The sequence below is a fragment of the Nyctereutes procyonoides genome, unplaced genomic scaffold, assembly GCF_905146905.1.
Source record: "Nyctereutes procyonoides isolate TBG_1078 unplaced genomic scaffold, NYPRO_anot_genome, whole genome shotgun sequence".
Lineage (NCBI taxonomy): Eukaryota > Metazoa > Chordata > Mammalia > Carnivora > Canidae > Nyctereutes > Nyctereutes procyonoides.
In genome coordinates, this window is record NW_026575140.1 from 7,398,872 (window position 1) to 7,415,707 (window position 16,836).

Below are 16,836 nucleotides of genomic sequence, written 5' to 3' on the forward strand. Positions count from 1 at the left end.
GCTGGGGGGAGGGAGTGGGGGTTGGGAGAGAGGTGGATGCCTGATGCCTCTTAAACCACCCTGTGTAAAATCTGCAATACAGCTTCTTCCATGTACCTGTGCCTGAAATTTCTGCAATAAAGAGGTGTTTGTAAACTCTGGTTTCTTTATTCCTGCCTGAGGGTGTCAAGCCTGGGTGGGTAGAGGATGCTGGGGGACATTAACAATGTGACGTTCTGGTCTGACAAGCTCCCCTAGCAATTCCTGAGCTTACGATTCCCAAGAGGCCTGGGTTGCCCTACCGTATTTCCCCAAGGGGAAACTAGGCTCCTACCAATTTAGCTTTTTCCTTGGGAGGGTCTTAGGGAGTTGATCCAGTTCCAGGCCTATCAGGATTCCGTGTTCTGGGAATGAACAGAGGCTGGACAGGATGTCCTGAGCCGAATAGGGTTTTCGGCCGTCCTATACGCGCCCAGTTGCCCTGAGGAACGCCCACTGACCTAGGGGTCCCTGAGGGGCGAAGCTTCCGCCCCCAGCCCGGAACCTTTCTTCTCCGTACTGCGCAGGTTCCGGGAGCCGGAGCTCCGGCTGGCCGGAAGTGGAGGCGGTTGGTGGGGCTGGTGGGGTACAGGGACGCGGCGCGGGCGGCGGTTTGCGGGCAGCGGGCGGGCCGGATCTAGCGACCCGTGTCCTGCCGTCTGGTCCCGGCAGGGCTGTGCGCGGCTGCACTGTGCGCGGCGGCGGCCAAACGAACGCGGCGCGAGAGAGGCGCCCGCGGCTGGGCCCATGGCCTCCTGCGCGAGCATCGACATCGAGGACGCCACGCAGCACCTGCGGGACATCCTCAAGCTGGACCGGCCCGCGGGGGGTGAGCCCGGACAGCGGGGGTGGGCCTTCGGCGAGCGGGCCTTAGGGCGGCGCGGGCCTGGGCCGTCCTCAGTGTCCGCAGGTCCCTCAGGACCCGTGCCGCATCTTCCCGGCTGGTGAGGCAAGACGAGGGTTGGAGCCGTAAATTCCTGAGCGTGCCCCGCAAGGGTGCAGATCCCTTCCTATCCCGGGGCCGGGCCGTTCTGCCTCGCCCTTCAGCGTCTCTGCTGAAGGTGAGGTTCCTTCTCTGAATCCGCAGGGCCCCCTTCGTGTCCTGGCCCCAAGGTAGAAGCGTTCCTAGGGCTCGCTCAGGTTCCATCCGTATCATGGTGCCATGTAGTTCAGAGGCCTGATCAGGGCTCTGTATGGTAGTTTTGGGTCTAGACCTAAGCATTTTGCTGAGGAACCACTGGTCACCCTCTGCAACTTGCCCTTCACTCTGGAATAGACTCCAGGCCTGCTGTTCTAAAACTGATTCTCAGGAGACAGGTGACCAGCCCCAGGATGTGTCCTTTCTGAGATTAAAGCAAATCACAGACTGCATGGCCCTGATTGGATTAGGCTACAAACATCTGCAAGCCCTAGTTTATTTCCATTCATTTAAACTTGACTTGCAGTGATAACCTCAGAGTTGCTCCTACCCTTGAAGAGCTCCCAGAACATAGAGAACTAATGGTGTTGTCATTGGGGGGGGGGGGGTATTTTGGTACTGTGATGAAGACAGGGTATGTGAGGTTAGGGCTGGATAGTGCCTGAGAACAGATCTGAGAAGACAATGTTTCGGCTAGGTGTTAATAGTATGATATGACCAGGTGATTCAGTGTCAGGAATGGCATTCTACAAAGAAGAAATAGCATGTATGAAAGCCCTGCCAAAGTTTCCTGGTAGGTTTAGGGACCTGTGAAAAGCAGTGGTTGAAAGACTGGCTGGTGATGGTGGTGTGGGGGGTGCGGGGGCCACAGCTGAGAATTGGTGTTTCTTCAGACTCTGTTCTTAAACTTGCTGGGAGGCCCAAACTGGCTGCTTTTAGAAGCAGGCATTGGTGCTCACACTGGGTGGGTTTAGCTACCCCTGGTCCCCTTAGGAAAATCCATCTGCTGCGTGAAACCACTAAGTACTTTGCCCCAAACCTGGAGTGTGTGCTCGGTTTACTCGTGAGCTTGGTTGGCTTGGACCTCTCATGGTCATCAGCACTGGGCAGACTAGACCGCACAAAGATTTGGTAGAGGCTGGCATGGCCAATATTTTGCAGCTTGTTTCTTTGTCCTTATGGTAGCCTACCTTGGAAGGAGAGTGGCCAGCTTACTCCTGAGCAGCTAAAGTGGCTCTGATCCAAGTGAAGTGGCTTGGAGGCTTTCCACTTAATATCTTACGTATTGATTGGTATTTAATTGCCCCATTTGCCAATTAGCTCTTGCTTGTCTCCTCTGGAGGCACTGGAGGACCATGTTAGATGCCAGTGTGGGGGCCTAGTCTCCTTGTCATCTGGGAGTTTTTAGGGTGGTATCTGAGCCTATAAGGGTGCTTGAAATAGCCAGTGGCAAACAACTGAAATCCTGTCTTTCCTGACTACACACCCTATCCTAGAGTTGCTCTCCACTTTGTCCAACCCCTTTGTGTCTATTCCTTCTGAGTTTACTTGCCCAAGGTGGCTTCTTAACCATTTCTTTGAGGGGCAGGTTTCTTTCTTTCTTATTCCCACATCTTATCAGTGTTCTTTCATGCCTTAGAAGCCCATCTTCCTTTCTATATCATCTACCACTATCTTGGTCTAGGTTCTTAAATTATATCCTACATGCTGCTTTAGAGCAGTCATTCTTTTGGCCATAGCAGACCATGTCACCTTCCCATTTAAAACTCTGTGTGGGGATCCCTGGGTGGCGCAGCGGTTTGGCGCCTGCCTTTGGCCCGGGGTGCGATCCTGGAGACCTGGGATCGAATCCCATGTCAGGCTCCCTGCATGGAGCCTGCTTCTCCCTCTGCCTGTGTCTCTGCCTCTCTGTCTCTCTCTGTGTGACTATCATGAATAAATAAATAAAATATTTTTTAAAAAATAAAATAAAATAAAACTCTGTGTGGCTCTCTGTGCTACAGGGAAAATTTAAGCACCTAAGCTTCATATCTGAGACCTCTATGGCTTGTCTTCCCTCCATCTTTCCTATACTTGTGTGTGCCAGCCATACTGGCTCTGATGTACCTCCTTTATGAAGTCTGTCCTGACCCTTTGCATGCCTTCTCGAGTAGAGTCCCTTTGTACTGACCCAGGCCTAAATATTAATTGGCTGCATGGGATTCTTGATGGCTTTACTCCTCCCTCAGGCAGAAGAGCCACATGCATGTCTTTGGTCCTGGCAGGCATTGGGATAACTATCAGTATTGATGGAACAAAAGATGAACCAAGAGTCCTCCTCCCCTCAGACATGGCTCCCTCAATTGAATGTTCCCAGAGCACCTCATGGCTTTTGAATGAAGTTCGGCAAGAGGAAAGGCCAGTGGGCAGGTGGAACAGCCTCATCAGAGTAGACCTTTCTATCCCCAGGTCCCAGTGCAGAGAGCCAGCGGCCATCTAATGCCTACAATGGGGATCTCAATGGGCTTCTTGTCCCAGACCCCCTCTGCTCAGGTGATGGTACTTCAACAAACAAGCCTGGTCTCCGGGCCATGCCACCTATTAACCTTCAGGAAAAGCAGGTCATGTGAGTGTCTGGGAAATGGCAATGATGGTATTGGGGTCTTTGGGGTGGTGCACTTAATCACATTATATTTGTGTTAGGATGAGGCTCAAGGACAAGCTCAAGAGCTTGGCCTGGATCCAAAGTTTGGGCTTCCATTTTAGAGTGGAAATAGGCCCATTACCAAGGAGGAAGGTGAGGAAAGGGAGCTGTGGGTGTGGGGACCAGTGGACCAGGCAGAGCTGAGCATCTGGGACTTGACATCTTCACCAGAGTAGTTGTGTTCTCTTCCCCCCTCAACCCTGCCTATTGAGACTTTTCGGGGAATAGGAGTCAAGCTTGTGCACCCCTCCCCCAGCTGCCTCACAGGAGATGACAGCTCTACATGCATCGGGATTTTAGCCAAGGAGGTGGAGATTGTGGCCAGCAGTGACTCTAGCATCTCAAGCAAAGCACGGGGCAGCAACAAGGTGGGCACCACGATGTTGGGGCATATATGGTAGATGTGGGCACATTCAGCCTCTCCCTCCCCTATTCCATGCTGCCAGTTACTATGAGGACCACCTTGACAGGTAGTGTGCCTCAGTCTCAGGAAGCCAGGGTTAGCTGCCAAATCTCTATGGGAATCTGGCCCCAAGAGTTGTGAATGGGTAACTGGGCTTACACATGTGGCCTTTCCTGTCCCCAGAGATACTGAGGACCAACTGGGCTTGGGCAAAGTTTCCCTAGCCCTCAGCTTCTACAACCTTCTTTACTCTTTTTTCTCAGGTGAAAATCCAGCCTGTGGCCAAGTATGACTGGGAGCAGAAATACTACTATGGCAACCTGATTGCTGTGTCCAACTCCTTTTTGGCCTATGCCATTCGGGGTGAGTAGGGGCAAGAGAGAGGGAGGTTTTCTGCTAGAAACTCCAGAGATGCAGATCCAGTGTTGGGCTACTCAGCCCACTCAGCCTGTAGGGTACAATAGAAGGCTTGTCTCTGCTGCCCCCATCTCTAACAGGCCTTGGGGAGCTGTGTGGGAAAGCTGAGCTTGCGAATGGTAGTGGCAACGAGGCAGGCAAGGGCAAGGCTTCTTTGTTGGTGCCTGGGCCTGGATGCTTCCTCATGGTATACCGCTCTTCTGATTTCAGCTGCCAACAATGGCTCGGCGATGGTGCGGGTGATCAGTGTCAGCACTTCAGAGCGGACCCTGCTCAAGGGCTTCACAGGCAGTGTGGCTGATCTGGCCTTTGCACACCTCAATTCCTCACAGCTGGCCTGCCTGGATGAGGCAGGCAACCTGTTTGTGTGGCGCTTGGCTCTGGTTAATGGCAAAATTCAGTATCCTTTCCCTGGGGTGGGATGGGGGACTGAAGAAAGGTGGGTGGGGCTACCAGACAAACCTCATCATCCACCTGTTTAGCCCTTAACACCGCGCTCAGAGAAGAGATCTTGGTCCATATCCAGCAGCCAGAGGGCACGCCACTGAACCACTTCCGCAGGATCATCTGGTGCCCCTTCATCCCTGAGGAGAATGAGGACTGCTGTGAGGAGGGCAGCCCAACAGTGGCCTTGTTGCATGAGGATCGGGTGAGGGAACCGGTATAGGAGGAGAAAAGGGGACAGAGCAGCCATGCGGTGGGCATGGACTGAACACTCACTTTGTACCCTCCAGGCTGAGGTGTGGGATCTGGACATGCTCCGCTCCAACCACAGCACTTGGCCTGTGCGTGTCAGCCAAATCAAGCAAGGCTTCATCGTGGTGAAAGGCCACAGCACCGTAAGCCTGCCTCCCTGCCTTCCCTTCTTTGTTTGTGTCCCTCCTCTCTTCTCTGCAGCTTTACTGGCACTCTGCCCAAGTGACCCTTACCTGCGGAGTGCACACCTAATATGGCTGGACCCTGGGGGTCTGGTCTTCTGTACAGCCCCCCGACTTAGTGAGTCTTTGATACAGACGTCCACATCTACTGTGGCCCAGCTCAGCTTGCTACCATCCTCACCTGAGGAGGGCTTGTTCCCACCACTAGTCAGGTGGCAAAGCAAGGCTCTTTGGGTTTTTCCAGTGCCTAAGTGAAGGGGCCCTCTCACCTGATGGTACTGTGCTGGCTACTGCAAGCCATGATGGCTTTGTCAAGTTTTGGCAGATCTACATTGAGGGGCAGGATGAGCCAAGGTAAGGCAGGGCCTGAGGGACTGAGACACCCCCTCCCGTAAGACAAGGACCAGATCATTCACCCAGGCACCTCATCTGCCTCCTTGCAGGTGTCTGCACGAATGGAAGCCTCATGATGGGCGGTCCCTTTCCTGCCTCCTGTTCTGTGATAACCACAAGAAACAGGATCCTGAGTGAGTGAGTGGGCAGGCAGGTGGGTGGTGGGCTGGACCTTGGTTCTCTAGTAGGGGGCCCAGCCAGCTATTCAGTGCCTCTCTGCAGAGTCCCTTTCTGGAGGTTCCTTATTACTGGCGCTGACCAGAATCGGGAACTGAAGATGTGGTGCACAGTGTCCTGGACCTGCCTGCAGACCATTCGGTAGGTAGAGGCTGCGCAGGAGCAGCCGGCTTATAGCTGTGGGGTCTTTCCACCCTTTGTCTCATTAATCCTGCCTCCCCGGCCCCACAGGTTCTCCCCAGATATCTTCAGCTCAGTGAGTGTGCCCCCCAGCCTCAAGGTTTGCCTGGACCTCTCGGCAGAATACCTTATTCTCAGTGATGTGCAACGGAAGGTAGGCTCTAGTGGGGCACCCCAGGCAGAGCTGGTATCGTCAGGGAGGCAGGGGTGTTGGGCACCCTCCACAGCACTCGTGGCCTCTGAGCCCAGCTATGAGTGCACTGTCTGTGCAGGTTCTCTACGTGATGGAGCTGCTGCAGAACCAGGAGGAGGGCCGTGCCTGCTTCAGCTCCATCTCTGAGTTCCTGCTCACCCATCCTGTGCTGAGCTTCGGTATCCAGGTTGTGAGTCGCTGCCGGCTGCGGCACACTGAGGTGCTGCCTGCCGAGGAGGAGAATGACAGCCTAGGGGCTGGTGAGTTGCTCTCAGGGTATGTAGGGAAGCGTGGAGGTATGGAGGGCCAGGGCTTAGTCGCTCACACTGTCTTTGTAGATGGGACCCATGGAGCTGGTGCCATGGAGTCTGCAGCTGGTGTGCTCATCAAACTCTTTTGTGTACATACTAAGTGAGTATGTTGGGGAGTCTGACCTGTGCCTTGTCTGTACCGCTCCCCGCCCACTAATGCTGGCCTCCATGAGCTCTCTCCTATTCTCAGTCTTCTCTGCCTATAGGGCTTTGCAGGATGTGCAGATCCGTTTCCAGCCACAGTCGAACCCTGATGTGGTGGCCCCGCTCCCCACCCACACCACCCATGAGGACTTTGGTGAGTGACATGTAAGAGAGGCAGGTTAGACTGACCGGTGTCAGAGATCTGACTCAAGTGGCAGCTTTCCCCACAGCATTTGGAGAGTCTCGGCCTGAACTGGGCTCTGAGGGCCTGGGGTCAGCTCCTCAGGGCTCCCAGCCTGACCTCCGACGCATTGTGGAGTTGCCTGCACCTGCTGACTTCCTCAGTCTGAGCAATGAGACCAAGCCCAAGCTGATGACACCTGACGCCTTCATGACACCTAGCACCTCCCTGCAGCAGGTATGGTGGGAGAGGAGTGTGGGGCTGAGGGCAGGGGGTACCCAGGAATGCTCCACCGGCAGGCCACAGCCCTGATCCCCTGTGTCTTCCCAGATCGCTGCTTCCCCCAGCAGCAGCAGTAGCAGCTCCAGCTCCAGCTCCAGCTCCTCCTCTCTCACAGCCGTGTCTGCCATGAGCAGTACCTCAGCTGTGGACCCCTCCTTGCCCAGGTGAAGTGAGGGTCAGAGTTGGGGGATGGCAGGGGCTGGTGCCAGGTGATGCTGGGCTCTGGCTGTTATACCTCAGCCTTCCTGTCACCAGGCCACCTGAGGAGCTGACCTTGAGCCCCAAGCTGCAGCTGGATGGTAGTCTGACAATGAGCAGCAGTAGCAGCCTACAAGCAAGCCCACGCAGCCTCTTGCCCAGCCTACTTCCAGGTCCAGCTGACAAACTGACTCCCAAAGTACCTGGGCAGGTGTGTGTGGGGGTGTGTATGAAGTGCAGGGTGGCAGGTATGTGTAGTGGGAAGCTTGGTGGCAGTTTCCTCTCAGAGCACGTGAAGTCTTTCCCTGAGGTGGTCCCAGCCTCCCCTGTTCCCTGGAGGGCAGCTTCTCAGCCTGGGTCCATCCCCACCTCCTATCTTCCTGGTTTCTGGGATTTTTGACCTGGATTCCCCTTCTCCACTGACCCATCTCTACAGACATCAGGCCTCATCTCTATCTCTTCCATCCCCACATCCCACGACCTAAGTCCCATCTTTGCTCCACCCCAGGTGCCTACTGCTGCCTCTGCACTATCACTGGAGCTGCAGGAAGTGGAGCCCCTGGGGCTACCCCAGGCTTCTCCTAGCCGCACCCGTTCCCCTGATGTTATATCCTCAGCTTCCACTGCCCTTTCCCAGGACATCCCTGAGATTGCATCTGAGGCCCTGTCCCGTGGTTTTGTCTCCTCTGCCCCTGAGGGCCTTGAACCAGACAGTATGGCCTCAGCTGCCTCAGCACTACACCTGCTGTCCCCACGGCCCCGGCCAGGGCCCGAACTTGGCTCCCAGCTTGGCCTGGATGGAGGCCCTGGAGATGGGGATCGGCATAGTACCCCTTCCCTTTTGGAGGCAGCACTGACCCAGGAGGCCACAGCCCCTGACAATCAGGTCTGGCCTACGGCACCAGACATTACTCGTGAGACCTGCAGCAGCCTGGCGGAGAGGTGAGGAACCTGGGTGGGGAAAGTGTGCTGGTGGTGGGGGTTTCAGATAGAGTCACTGCTGTTGAGTTGGCCTGTCCTTCAGTCCCAGGAACGGTCTCCAGGAGAAGCACAAGAGCCTGGCCTTCCACCGACCACCTTATCATCTGCTGCAGCAACATGACAGCCAGGATGCCAGTGCTGAGCAAAGGTAGGTGCCACCCTCCACTGTTCTCGTGAGGGAGGGCCAGCCAATGGGTAGGTGTTGATCTTTGTCCCTTCCCTTCCTACAGTGACCATGATGATGAGGTGGCTAGCCTTGCCTCTGCTGCAGGGGGCTTTGGCACCAAAGTTCCCACTCCCCGGCTACCGGCCAAGGACTGGAAGACCAAGGGTTCTCCTCGAGCCTCACCCAAGCTTAAGAGAAAGAGCAAGAAAGATGACGGGTAGGGGGTAGGGTCCTGTGGCCAGGGAGAGGGGCGGTCCCCAGGCTACCCCACCTGACATGGCCTGAAGTGCTGCTTGTCTATGGCAGGGATTCGGCCGTGGGGTCCCGGCTCATGGAGCACCAGGTAAGTGAAGTAACCGCCTTTCTAATTCTGGGGCTCCTCCCTGTGAGGATGGGGAAGAGTGCGGAGTCATTCCCTGGTCTGGCGTGTTGGCGATGCCTGAGGTAGATGTCACCTGACTGTTGGTGCTCTTGGCAGGGGCCAGAACCTCCTGAGGACTGGCCGGCACTGATTTGGCAACAGCAGCGCGAGCTGGCGGAGCTGCGTCACAGCCAGGAGGAGTTGCTGCAGCGTCTTTGCACCCAGCTCGAAGGCCTGCAGAGCACCGTCACGGGCCACGTAGAACGCGCTCTAGAGTCACGGCACGAGCAGGAACGTATCCTTAGAGGTCATGGCCTGGTGTGGCATAGGGGCAGGAACAGCAGCAGCGTTCGAAGCCCAGGAAGGGCTGTGGGACCTGCCCCAGGCCTTTTCCTTAGCTTCAGTGTAGAGCGGCGGCTGGAGCGGGCACTAGCTGAGGGGCAGCAGCGGGGTGGGCAGCTGCAGGAGCAGCTGACACAACAGCTGTCCCAGGCGCTGTCTTCGGCCATAGCTGGGCGGCTAGAGCGCAGCATACGGGATGAGATCAAGAAGACGGTGCCTCCATGTGAGTTTTGTATGGAGACTTCCGGGTGGGCCAGGTGGGAGTGGGGCTTCCTGTCTATCAGGCTGCCTCTCGTGACTCCACCTGTTCCTCCTTGTCCTGCCCCAGGTGTCTCCAGGAGTCTGGAGCCAGTGGCAGGCCAGCTGAGCAACTCAGTGGCCACCAAGCTCACAGCCGTGGAGGGTAGCATGAAAGAGAATATCTCCAAGCTGCTCAAGTCCAAGGTTCTGTAGGGCCCAAGATGAGGGAGGTTAGTGGTTGGTGGGCCTGGTCATGCCAGCTTGGGCTTAGCCTTTCAACTCAGCCCTCCCTCTACCCCCAGAACTTGACAGATGCCATTGCCCGAGCAGCTGCAGACACATTACAGGGGCCAATGCAGGCTGCCTACCGTGAAGCCTTCCAGAGTGTGGTGCTGCCAGCCTTTGAGAAGAGCTGCCAGGCCATGTTTCAGCAGATCAATGATAGCTTCCGACTGGGCACGCAAGAATGTGAGTGGAGTCATATGCCTCAAGGTGCAAGAGGCTGTCCCCCTGTCCCCTACCATCCCTCTCATAGCCCCTGTGGTCACTCCTCAGACTTGCAGCAGCTAGAGAGTCACATGAAGAGCCGGAAGGCACGAGAACAGGAGGCACGGGAGCCTGTGTTGGCCCAGCTGCGGGGCCTGGTCAGCACACTGCAGGGTGCCACTGAGCAGATGGCAGCCACTGTGTCCAGCAGTGTTCGAGCTGAGGTGCAGCACCAGCTGCACGTGGCTGTGGGCAGGTGTGTGGGCAGGGTATTGGGCAAGGTGCTGGGTTTGGAAAGCACCAGACCAGACTTCTTGTCTGCTTCATTTCCCTCACTTCCCTTTGCAGCCTGCAGGAGTCAATTTTAGCGCAGGTACAGCGCATTGTTAAGGGTGAGGTGAGTGTAGCACTGAAGGAGCAACAGGCCGCCGTCACGTCTAGCATCATGCAGGCCATGCGTTCAGCCGCTGGCACACCTGTCCCCGCTGCCCACCTCGACTGCCAGGCCCAGCAAGCCCATATCCTGCAGCTGCTGCAGCAGGGCCACCTCAATCAGGCCTTCCAGCAGGTACGCCAGCCATTAGGTCCAGGTAAGGGGCAGGTGTCCCCTGACAGGACCCACACACCATACTCTACCTTACTCCAGCCCCAGTAGACTGTTTTGATTCTCTTTGGCTTCAAGCCATTTTCCCCTGCTTTCCCCTCTGCCTGGACCCTAGACCCATTTCTTTCTATCTCCACATACCTTGCTTCATGACCACCCTTCTCCTAGAGTAACAACGCAGCTCTGTGTTACTGCCTCTAGGCCCCTGAGCATCCCCCTCTGGAGCTACCAGTACCCTACTCTGGTCATCCTCATCCCAGCCACACAGCCAGACAAGCAGGTATTCCTTTCTGACATTAGCTCTAAATACTGTTCTCTCTCTAGGCCCTGACTGCTGCTGACCTGAACCTGGTGCTGTATGTGTGTGAAACTGTGGACCCAGGGCAGGTTTTTGGGCAGCCACCCTGCCCACTCTCCCAGCCTGTGCTCCTTTCCCTCATCCAGCAGCTGGCCTCTGACCTTGGTACTCGAACTGACCTCAAGCTCAGGTGAGTGGACTCAGGGATCAGGAGGCAGCCTGGGTGAAGGTGAGGAACAGTTCAAAGCAGACTCCTGCTTGACTCTGCTGCCTGATTTTCTCCACCCATCCCCTTTTTCCCCCTCCCATCTCAGGCTTTAAGCCCCCCTCCCCCTTGTCTGCAGCCCCTTGGGCCTCATTGCCACCAGGGGGCGCTTCCATCTGCTGGAGCCCACCTGTATCCCATCCCTTTCTTCCACCAGTTACTTGGAAGAGGCTGTGATGCACCTGGACCACAGTGACCCCATCACTCGGGACCACATGGGCTCCGTCATGGCCCAGGTGCGCCAGAAGCTCTTCCAGTTCCTGCAGGCTGAGCCACACAACTCACTTGGCAAAGTGGCCCGGCGTCTCAGCCTCATGCTGCACGGCCTCGTAACCCCTAGCCTCCCTTAGCTAAGCCTGCCTTGCCCAGGGGTGGGGAGGCACTGAAGGCCAGCAGACAGGCCTAGGCCAAAGCAGGGTCATGTCTATTCTTTTACCTGCTCAGGCTCCCACCTCTGAGGCGTGTGAGGGGAGAGCACGGCTGTGGTATATAGGTTGTGGTAGCCAGCAGGTTCAGGCTGGGCCCAGGGTGGGCATTGTGCCTTCTTGGGTTCTTCCATGCCTGGAGCATGACCCCTGAGATCGTGACACCACTGGAGTTGAATTTTCCATGTTCCTTTTTACCTCCGATTTGGATCTTTTTGTTTTTGAAAAATATTGAGAAATTCAATTAAATGCTTTTGGAATAAAATGGAGTATGTGTGTGCTTTTGGGGTGACTTTGATAAGGGCCTCTCATCTCTCTCTCCTCTTTTTCCTGTGTGGAGCTCTGTCCAGGCTAACCCAGGTGCCTGAACACCCACCCTCATCTGCACAGCCGCCTTCCCAGATCCCCGATCCACCTCTGAGACAGGGGCCCTGGGTCAGCTCTGCAACTGCCCGGATCCCCAGCTCTTCTCTCTGGGGTCCCTCCCCTCCTCCTCTCTGGGTACTGGGGCGGGGCCACCAGCTGGCTTTGGGCCCCGCCCCCGGCTCCCATCCAATCACAATCCTTTTTTACGGGGGCTGGGCCGAAGGGCTGTGCTTCCAAGCTGCTAGCTCCAGCACTAGGCTCCCAGCAGGGGATGATGCGGGGATGATGCGCAGATACTGCTCCTGTCACCACCGCCAGCCACTGCCCCGACCTTCTGCCGTGCTGGGGCTGTTGCTGCTGTTGCTACCACTCGGTGAGTGTGGGAGTGCTGGACCCAGCTTAACGGCTGGGCAGCACACTCCCAGTCTAGGTATAGGGCATGTGAGAGCTGAGGTACAGCCTTCCTGAGCCCTGGGAACCAGGCTGGAGAGGAGGTGCGAGGGCTCTGGGGAGGGGATAATGAGTGCCAGTGGTTTCAGGATGCAAAATGGGCATGAGCTGACACCTAGTCACCAGGGAAGGACCCTAAAATTCCACATTGCCCATTCTGGCAAAGGGAGACTTAGGCTCTCATGGGACACCCAGACTGCCGTGGAACCCCTGAGGCCCTCTCTTTGAGTCTGATCTGGATCCTGACCCTGCCTGTCCTGCTCTACTGACTTGAGAATACCTGTCTTTGGGAATGGTGTGGGATGGCCTAGCGAAGCTTGTCCAGCCTCCAGGATAGCTCAGGGAGCCTGTAGCCCTGGATCCTGCCCCTCTTCTCTGTGTCCTGACTCCTTCACTTGGACCATCCTCACCTGACCTGTGGTCCTAGAAACTTAAGGAAAGAGCCAACCCCTTGGGATGGGACACTCCCCCCTCCACATATCCTGTCCAGGTTGCGTCTAGAGGGGAGTCAATGCAGGTGGATCCCTAGATGTGCCCCTTAGTTCCCTTGGGTACTTCTGTTTCACGCTGAGTCACGTCCCCAGAGCACACTCAGGTAAACAAGGCTCTGGGGGCTTGACTGTGAAGTGGAGGCGGGGTGGATCATCCTATCAACTATTCTCCACCCCCACCCCTGGTCCTTGGATCTCCCCTGGCAGCAGCTGCACCAGGCACAGGGGGCTGTGACACCATATACCAGGGCTTCGCCGAGTGTCTCATCCGCTTGGGGGACGGCATGGGTCTTGGAGGCGAGCTGGAGACTGTCTGCAGGTAAGGGCAGGTGTGAAGACAGCCGCCTAACTGCTGATCCCTCCCACCACCCTTGAGGCCTGAACCTTTTCCTTCCTATTACAAAAGCCTTTTTGCCCCACCTAATTACCCTAACCCTGAGCCTTTAACAGGTCTTGGAATGACTTCCACATCTGTGCCTCCCGAGTCCTGTTGCATTGCCCAGAAGAGGCTGCCGCTGTGTGGGAGTCACTACAGCAAGAAGCTCGCCGGGCTCCACACCCAGATAACTTGCATGCTCTGTGCAGCACCCCTGTGAGTGTTAGGGAGCATGGCACAGGCCCTGAGACCAACCAGGAGACGCTGCAGGCAAGAGCAGCTGCACCCACCCCAGCCCCGACACCCCCACTGCTGGCGGCTGCTCTGGCGTTCGCCTGCCTCCTAGGCCCTCTGGCCTAGCCAGTCTGGTGAAATAGCAGCACCTGCCTCCTACCCTGCTCTGGTGGCTGCTGTCGGAACTCTGCAGAGTGCCCTTGGCTTTCATTAAAGGTATTTATATTTGTACTAAGCTCCTTCCTTTCTTCTGGCCTGAGCGCTGCTTGGCTGGGGCAGAACCTCCAGAAGCTAATCCCCACGACTGGAAGGGTGGGGCTGTGGCCACCACAGGGGACTCCATCTCTCTACTTACAGACACTCATTTCCCAGCGCTGGCTGTGCAGAGTTTTCCATTGTGTGTAGGTTCCAGGAGCTCTGGTGGATGCACAGCCTTCCTCTGCTCCCCTCCCCCGGGGCTGGCATTTCTACCCCTGCCTGCCCCTCCTATTCTGACCCCTGTGGGCCCTGTGAGGGGGAGAAGTGTACCGCCCCCTCACCCCTCAAGCCAGTTCACCCCCATCCCCATGTTCGTTCCAGCCTCCACGTTCCTGCCAGCTCTGCTAACTACCACCTTAGCCTGCAAAACAGATTAAGCGCTCTGTCCTCTCCCTTTCTGGGGTCCTGGTCTACCTGAGGGGAGCCTCTTCCAGAAGGTGGAGAATCCCTGTTGGGGTCTATATTCAAGTCCCTGAGGTCACCTGCAGCTGCAATCCCAGAAGACTTGCTGGAAGCATGGAATGAGTGTGTGGTGTGTAAGGAGACCCTGTTCATCCTGATGGAGAAAAGCAAGAATCTGTTTGGCAGAACCCTGAGGGAAGGAGTCCCAGAGAGGGTGAGACCCTCTCTCAATCGGTCTTCTGCCTCCGCCTCTAGGACCTTACTCCAAGCCACCACCCCATGACTTGGGTGGTGCTCTGCTCTCACTCCCTCTGCTTTACTCTATGGGGCAGCATAAGCCAGCTCTGCCCATAGTTGATTCAGTCCCCTCCTGAGACTCCCCTCTGTCTGAGCTTGGAGCAGGATGGACATACAAGTCCTTGGCATCAGGAGAGGCTTTGGGGAAGGCATGTGACAGGGGTGATAGAGGAGGTCGGTCTGTGAGACTTGCAGGTAGTGGAAGAGAGATGGGGCTGAGTTGGAGAGGGCTTTACAAGAGAAGCTCAAGGAAATCAGTGGAGGAATCTAGAGTTGGCAGACTAGATTTACACTAAAGCCCATGCTGGGGGGCAGGTGCCTTAAGGGACCTTTGTTTGGTAGGTGACAGGTGCCTCCAGAGACCTTCATCCTCGTATATAGAAGCGCTACTTCATCCATTCTTCCCAAGCCCCTTCCCATTCCAGTTAGCTCAGATACTCAATCAGCTCTCTCTGCCTTACCTTTGCTCCTCTGCCTCATTCACCTGTACCTTTATCTTCACTTCTATCTCCCAACCAGTTAGTTGCCCATCTTCTCACATCACCTGAAGGAGAAAGTTCAGAAGAAAATCCCTCTCACATCTGCTCCACTTTGACCACCAGAATTTTCCAGAAGGAAAGGCCAGGCTTTTATCTCCTTGGTTCTTTGTATATTTATTATCTGTACTCAGAATGCCCTTCCCCATATCCTCCTGGTGAACTCCTGTTCTTGTTCAGTATCACCTTCCTAATCCTGACTTTGAACCTGAATCAGAAGCTTCCTACAGGTCCATACAGCTCCCCAGTTGTCTTCTGTCTCAGTACTGATTTTTTTTTTTAATTTACGATAGTCATACAGAGAGAGAGAGAGGCAGAGACACAGGCAGAGGGAGAAGCAGGCTCCATGCACCGGGAGCCTGACGTGGGATTCGATCCCAGGTCTCCAGGATCGCGCCCTGGGCCAAAGGCAGGCGCCAAACCGCTGCGCCACCCAGGGATCCCCTCAGTACTGATAACACAGGCTTGTTACTGTCTGGGTCCGGGTCAGAATTCTCCACTGTGGACTCCGCAAGGCCCCTCTGTATGTCTCTAGCACCCAACTTAGGGGCTGGGTATAAAGAGTACCCTTGCAGAAGCGTGTGGAATCAAAGACAATCTCTTAAGCCCAGCATATTAAGTGTTAGAATTAGTAAGAGATCAGACTGGAGCATCAGTCCTCAGCATGGAGGATGTGTAATTTGGGGTAGCCCCCTTACCTGGCCTGGGCATACTTTGGGAAGGATGATGCTGGGAATCCAGACCCTGAAAGTCTTCTCAGAGCCACTCTTGGTGGGTGGCCAGGAGCAGCCTGCTTCCAGGAGCAGAGGCCCAACTGTTTTGACCAGCCATCAGGGGGATTACCATATTCCTGCTGTGACCTACTTTACCCTGGTTTTTGCACCCTAAGTCCCTGCTCTTCCCTGGAATCAAGTGACTTGTAATGTGTGCATGGGGGTGGGGACAGATCTGCTTTCTGGCCAGGGGCTTAAGAGCTTTGTATGTTTTATCCCAGAGCTGGAGGAGAGGGGTGGGCTGATTGCCAGACTGGGCCCTGGACACATCTGCCCAGGCCAGAGCGTAATGGTGATGGTGTGTCTCACATTTATATCTCTGTAGACATGGAATACCTTATTGCTTAGGGGAGACCCTGGGGGCCATATGTCCTGAACTCAGTCCCTCTGTATCAACCTACCTCTTCATCTCAGGGCCTTGTGTTTTTTACCAGAACCCAGACCAGCAGCTGCCAGTAGCTGGACTTAATAGATACGTGTTGGATTAATTTGCTGAGTGTCTGTAAAATCGGGGTGTTGTGTGGATTTCTAAGCCCCACCAACCCTAGAATTCCATTCTGCTTTTATCCTTCACAACAACTCTGTGGGGTCAGGATTAGACTCCCATAAAACATAAGAAAAATGAGGCTTAAGGAGGGGAGATGTCTTGCCTAAGGTTACACAGCTGTGAAAGTGTCAGAACTTGGGATATGATCCCAGGTTTGTTTGACCCCAAAGTTCATGCCCTTAATCATCACACTAGACTTTTGGAAGTGATTTTTTTTTTTTTGGAGGTGGGGGAGGAGTGATTCTTAAAGTTTTTTTTTTTAATAAAAATATTTTATGAAACTGCTACATAAGACAGACCATGATGTTTTATTGGTATTTATTTTTAGGTTTATTTATTTTTATTTTTATTTATGATAGTCACACACAGAGAGAGAGAGAGAGAGAGAGAGAGGCAGAGACACAGGCAGAGGGTGAAGCAGGCTCCATGCACCAGGAGCCCGAAGTGGAATTTGATACTGGGTCTCCAGGATTGCACCCTGGGCCAAAGGCAGGCGCCAAACCGCTGCGCCACCCAGGGATCCCTTATTTTTAGGTTTAAAGCATAACATTAGCTTATACA

At 55.2% G+C, this 16,836-nt stretch overlaps 2 protein-coding genes across 3 annotated transcripts; both read left to right on the forward strand.

The window, feature by feature from the left end:
* The first annotated feature begins 581 nt into the window (after positions 1–581).
* On the forward strand, positions 582–13,096 carry EDC4 (enhancer of mRNA decapping 4). 2 transcript variants are annotated; one of them, XR_008661965.1, is made up of 30 exons: positions 582–847; positions 3,386–3,542; positions 3,877–3,988; positions 4,287–4,386; positions 4,651–4,840; positions 4,942–5,089; positions 5,175–5,279; positions 5,563–5,672; positions 5,762–5,845; positions 5,934–6,029; positions 6,120–6,222; positions 6,341–6,521; positions 6,600–6,672; positions 6,779–6,870; positions 6,947–7,134; positions 7,228–7,343; positions 7,435–7,588; positions 7,886–8,319; positions 8,402–8,506; positions 8,589–8,741; positions 8,831–8,867; positions 9,003–9,180; positions 9,295–9,450; positions 9,556–9,671; positions 9,770–9,935; positions 10,023–10,209; positions 10,302–10,521; positions 10,882–11,045; positions 11,278–12,284; positions 13,060–13,096. XR_008661965.1 is itself a non-coding variant. In XM_055306577.1 (29 exons), the coding sequence occupies exons 1-29, from the start codon at positions 766–768 to the stop codon at positions 11,468–11,470; spliced, it is 4,200 nt and encodes a 1,399-aa protein (XP_055162552.1). In that variant the 5' UTR covers positions 582–765; the 3' UTR covers positions 11,471–12,358. The 2 variants fall into 2 exon arrangements, 1 of the variants encoding a protein (XP_055162552.1); XM_055306577.1 differs by lacking the exon at positions 13,060–13,096 and having other exon boundaries at positions 11,278–12,358.
* On the forward strand, positions 12,194–15,558 carry NRN1L (neuritin 1 like). The gene is made up of 3 exons (XM_055304815.1): positions 12,194–12,288; positions 12,989–13,171; positions 13,303–15,558. Exons 1-3 carry the CDS (start codon positions 12,194–12,196, stop codon positions 13,586–13,588), a joined length of 564 nt encoding a protein of 187 aa, XP_055160790.1. The 3' UTR covers positions 13,589–15,558.
* The last annotated feature ends 1,278 nt before the right edge of the window (positions 15,559–16,836 follow it).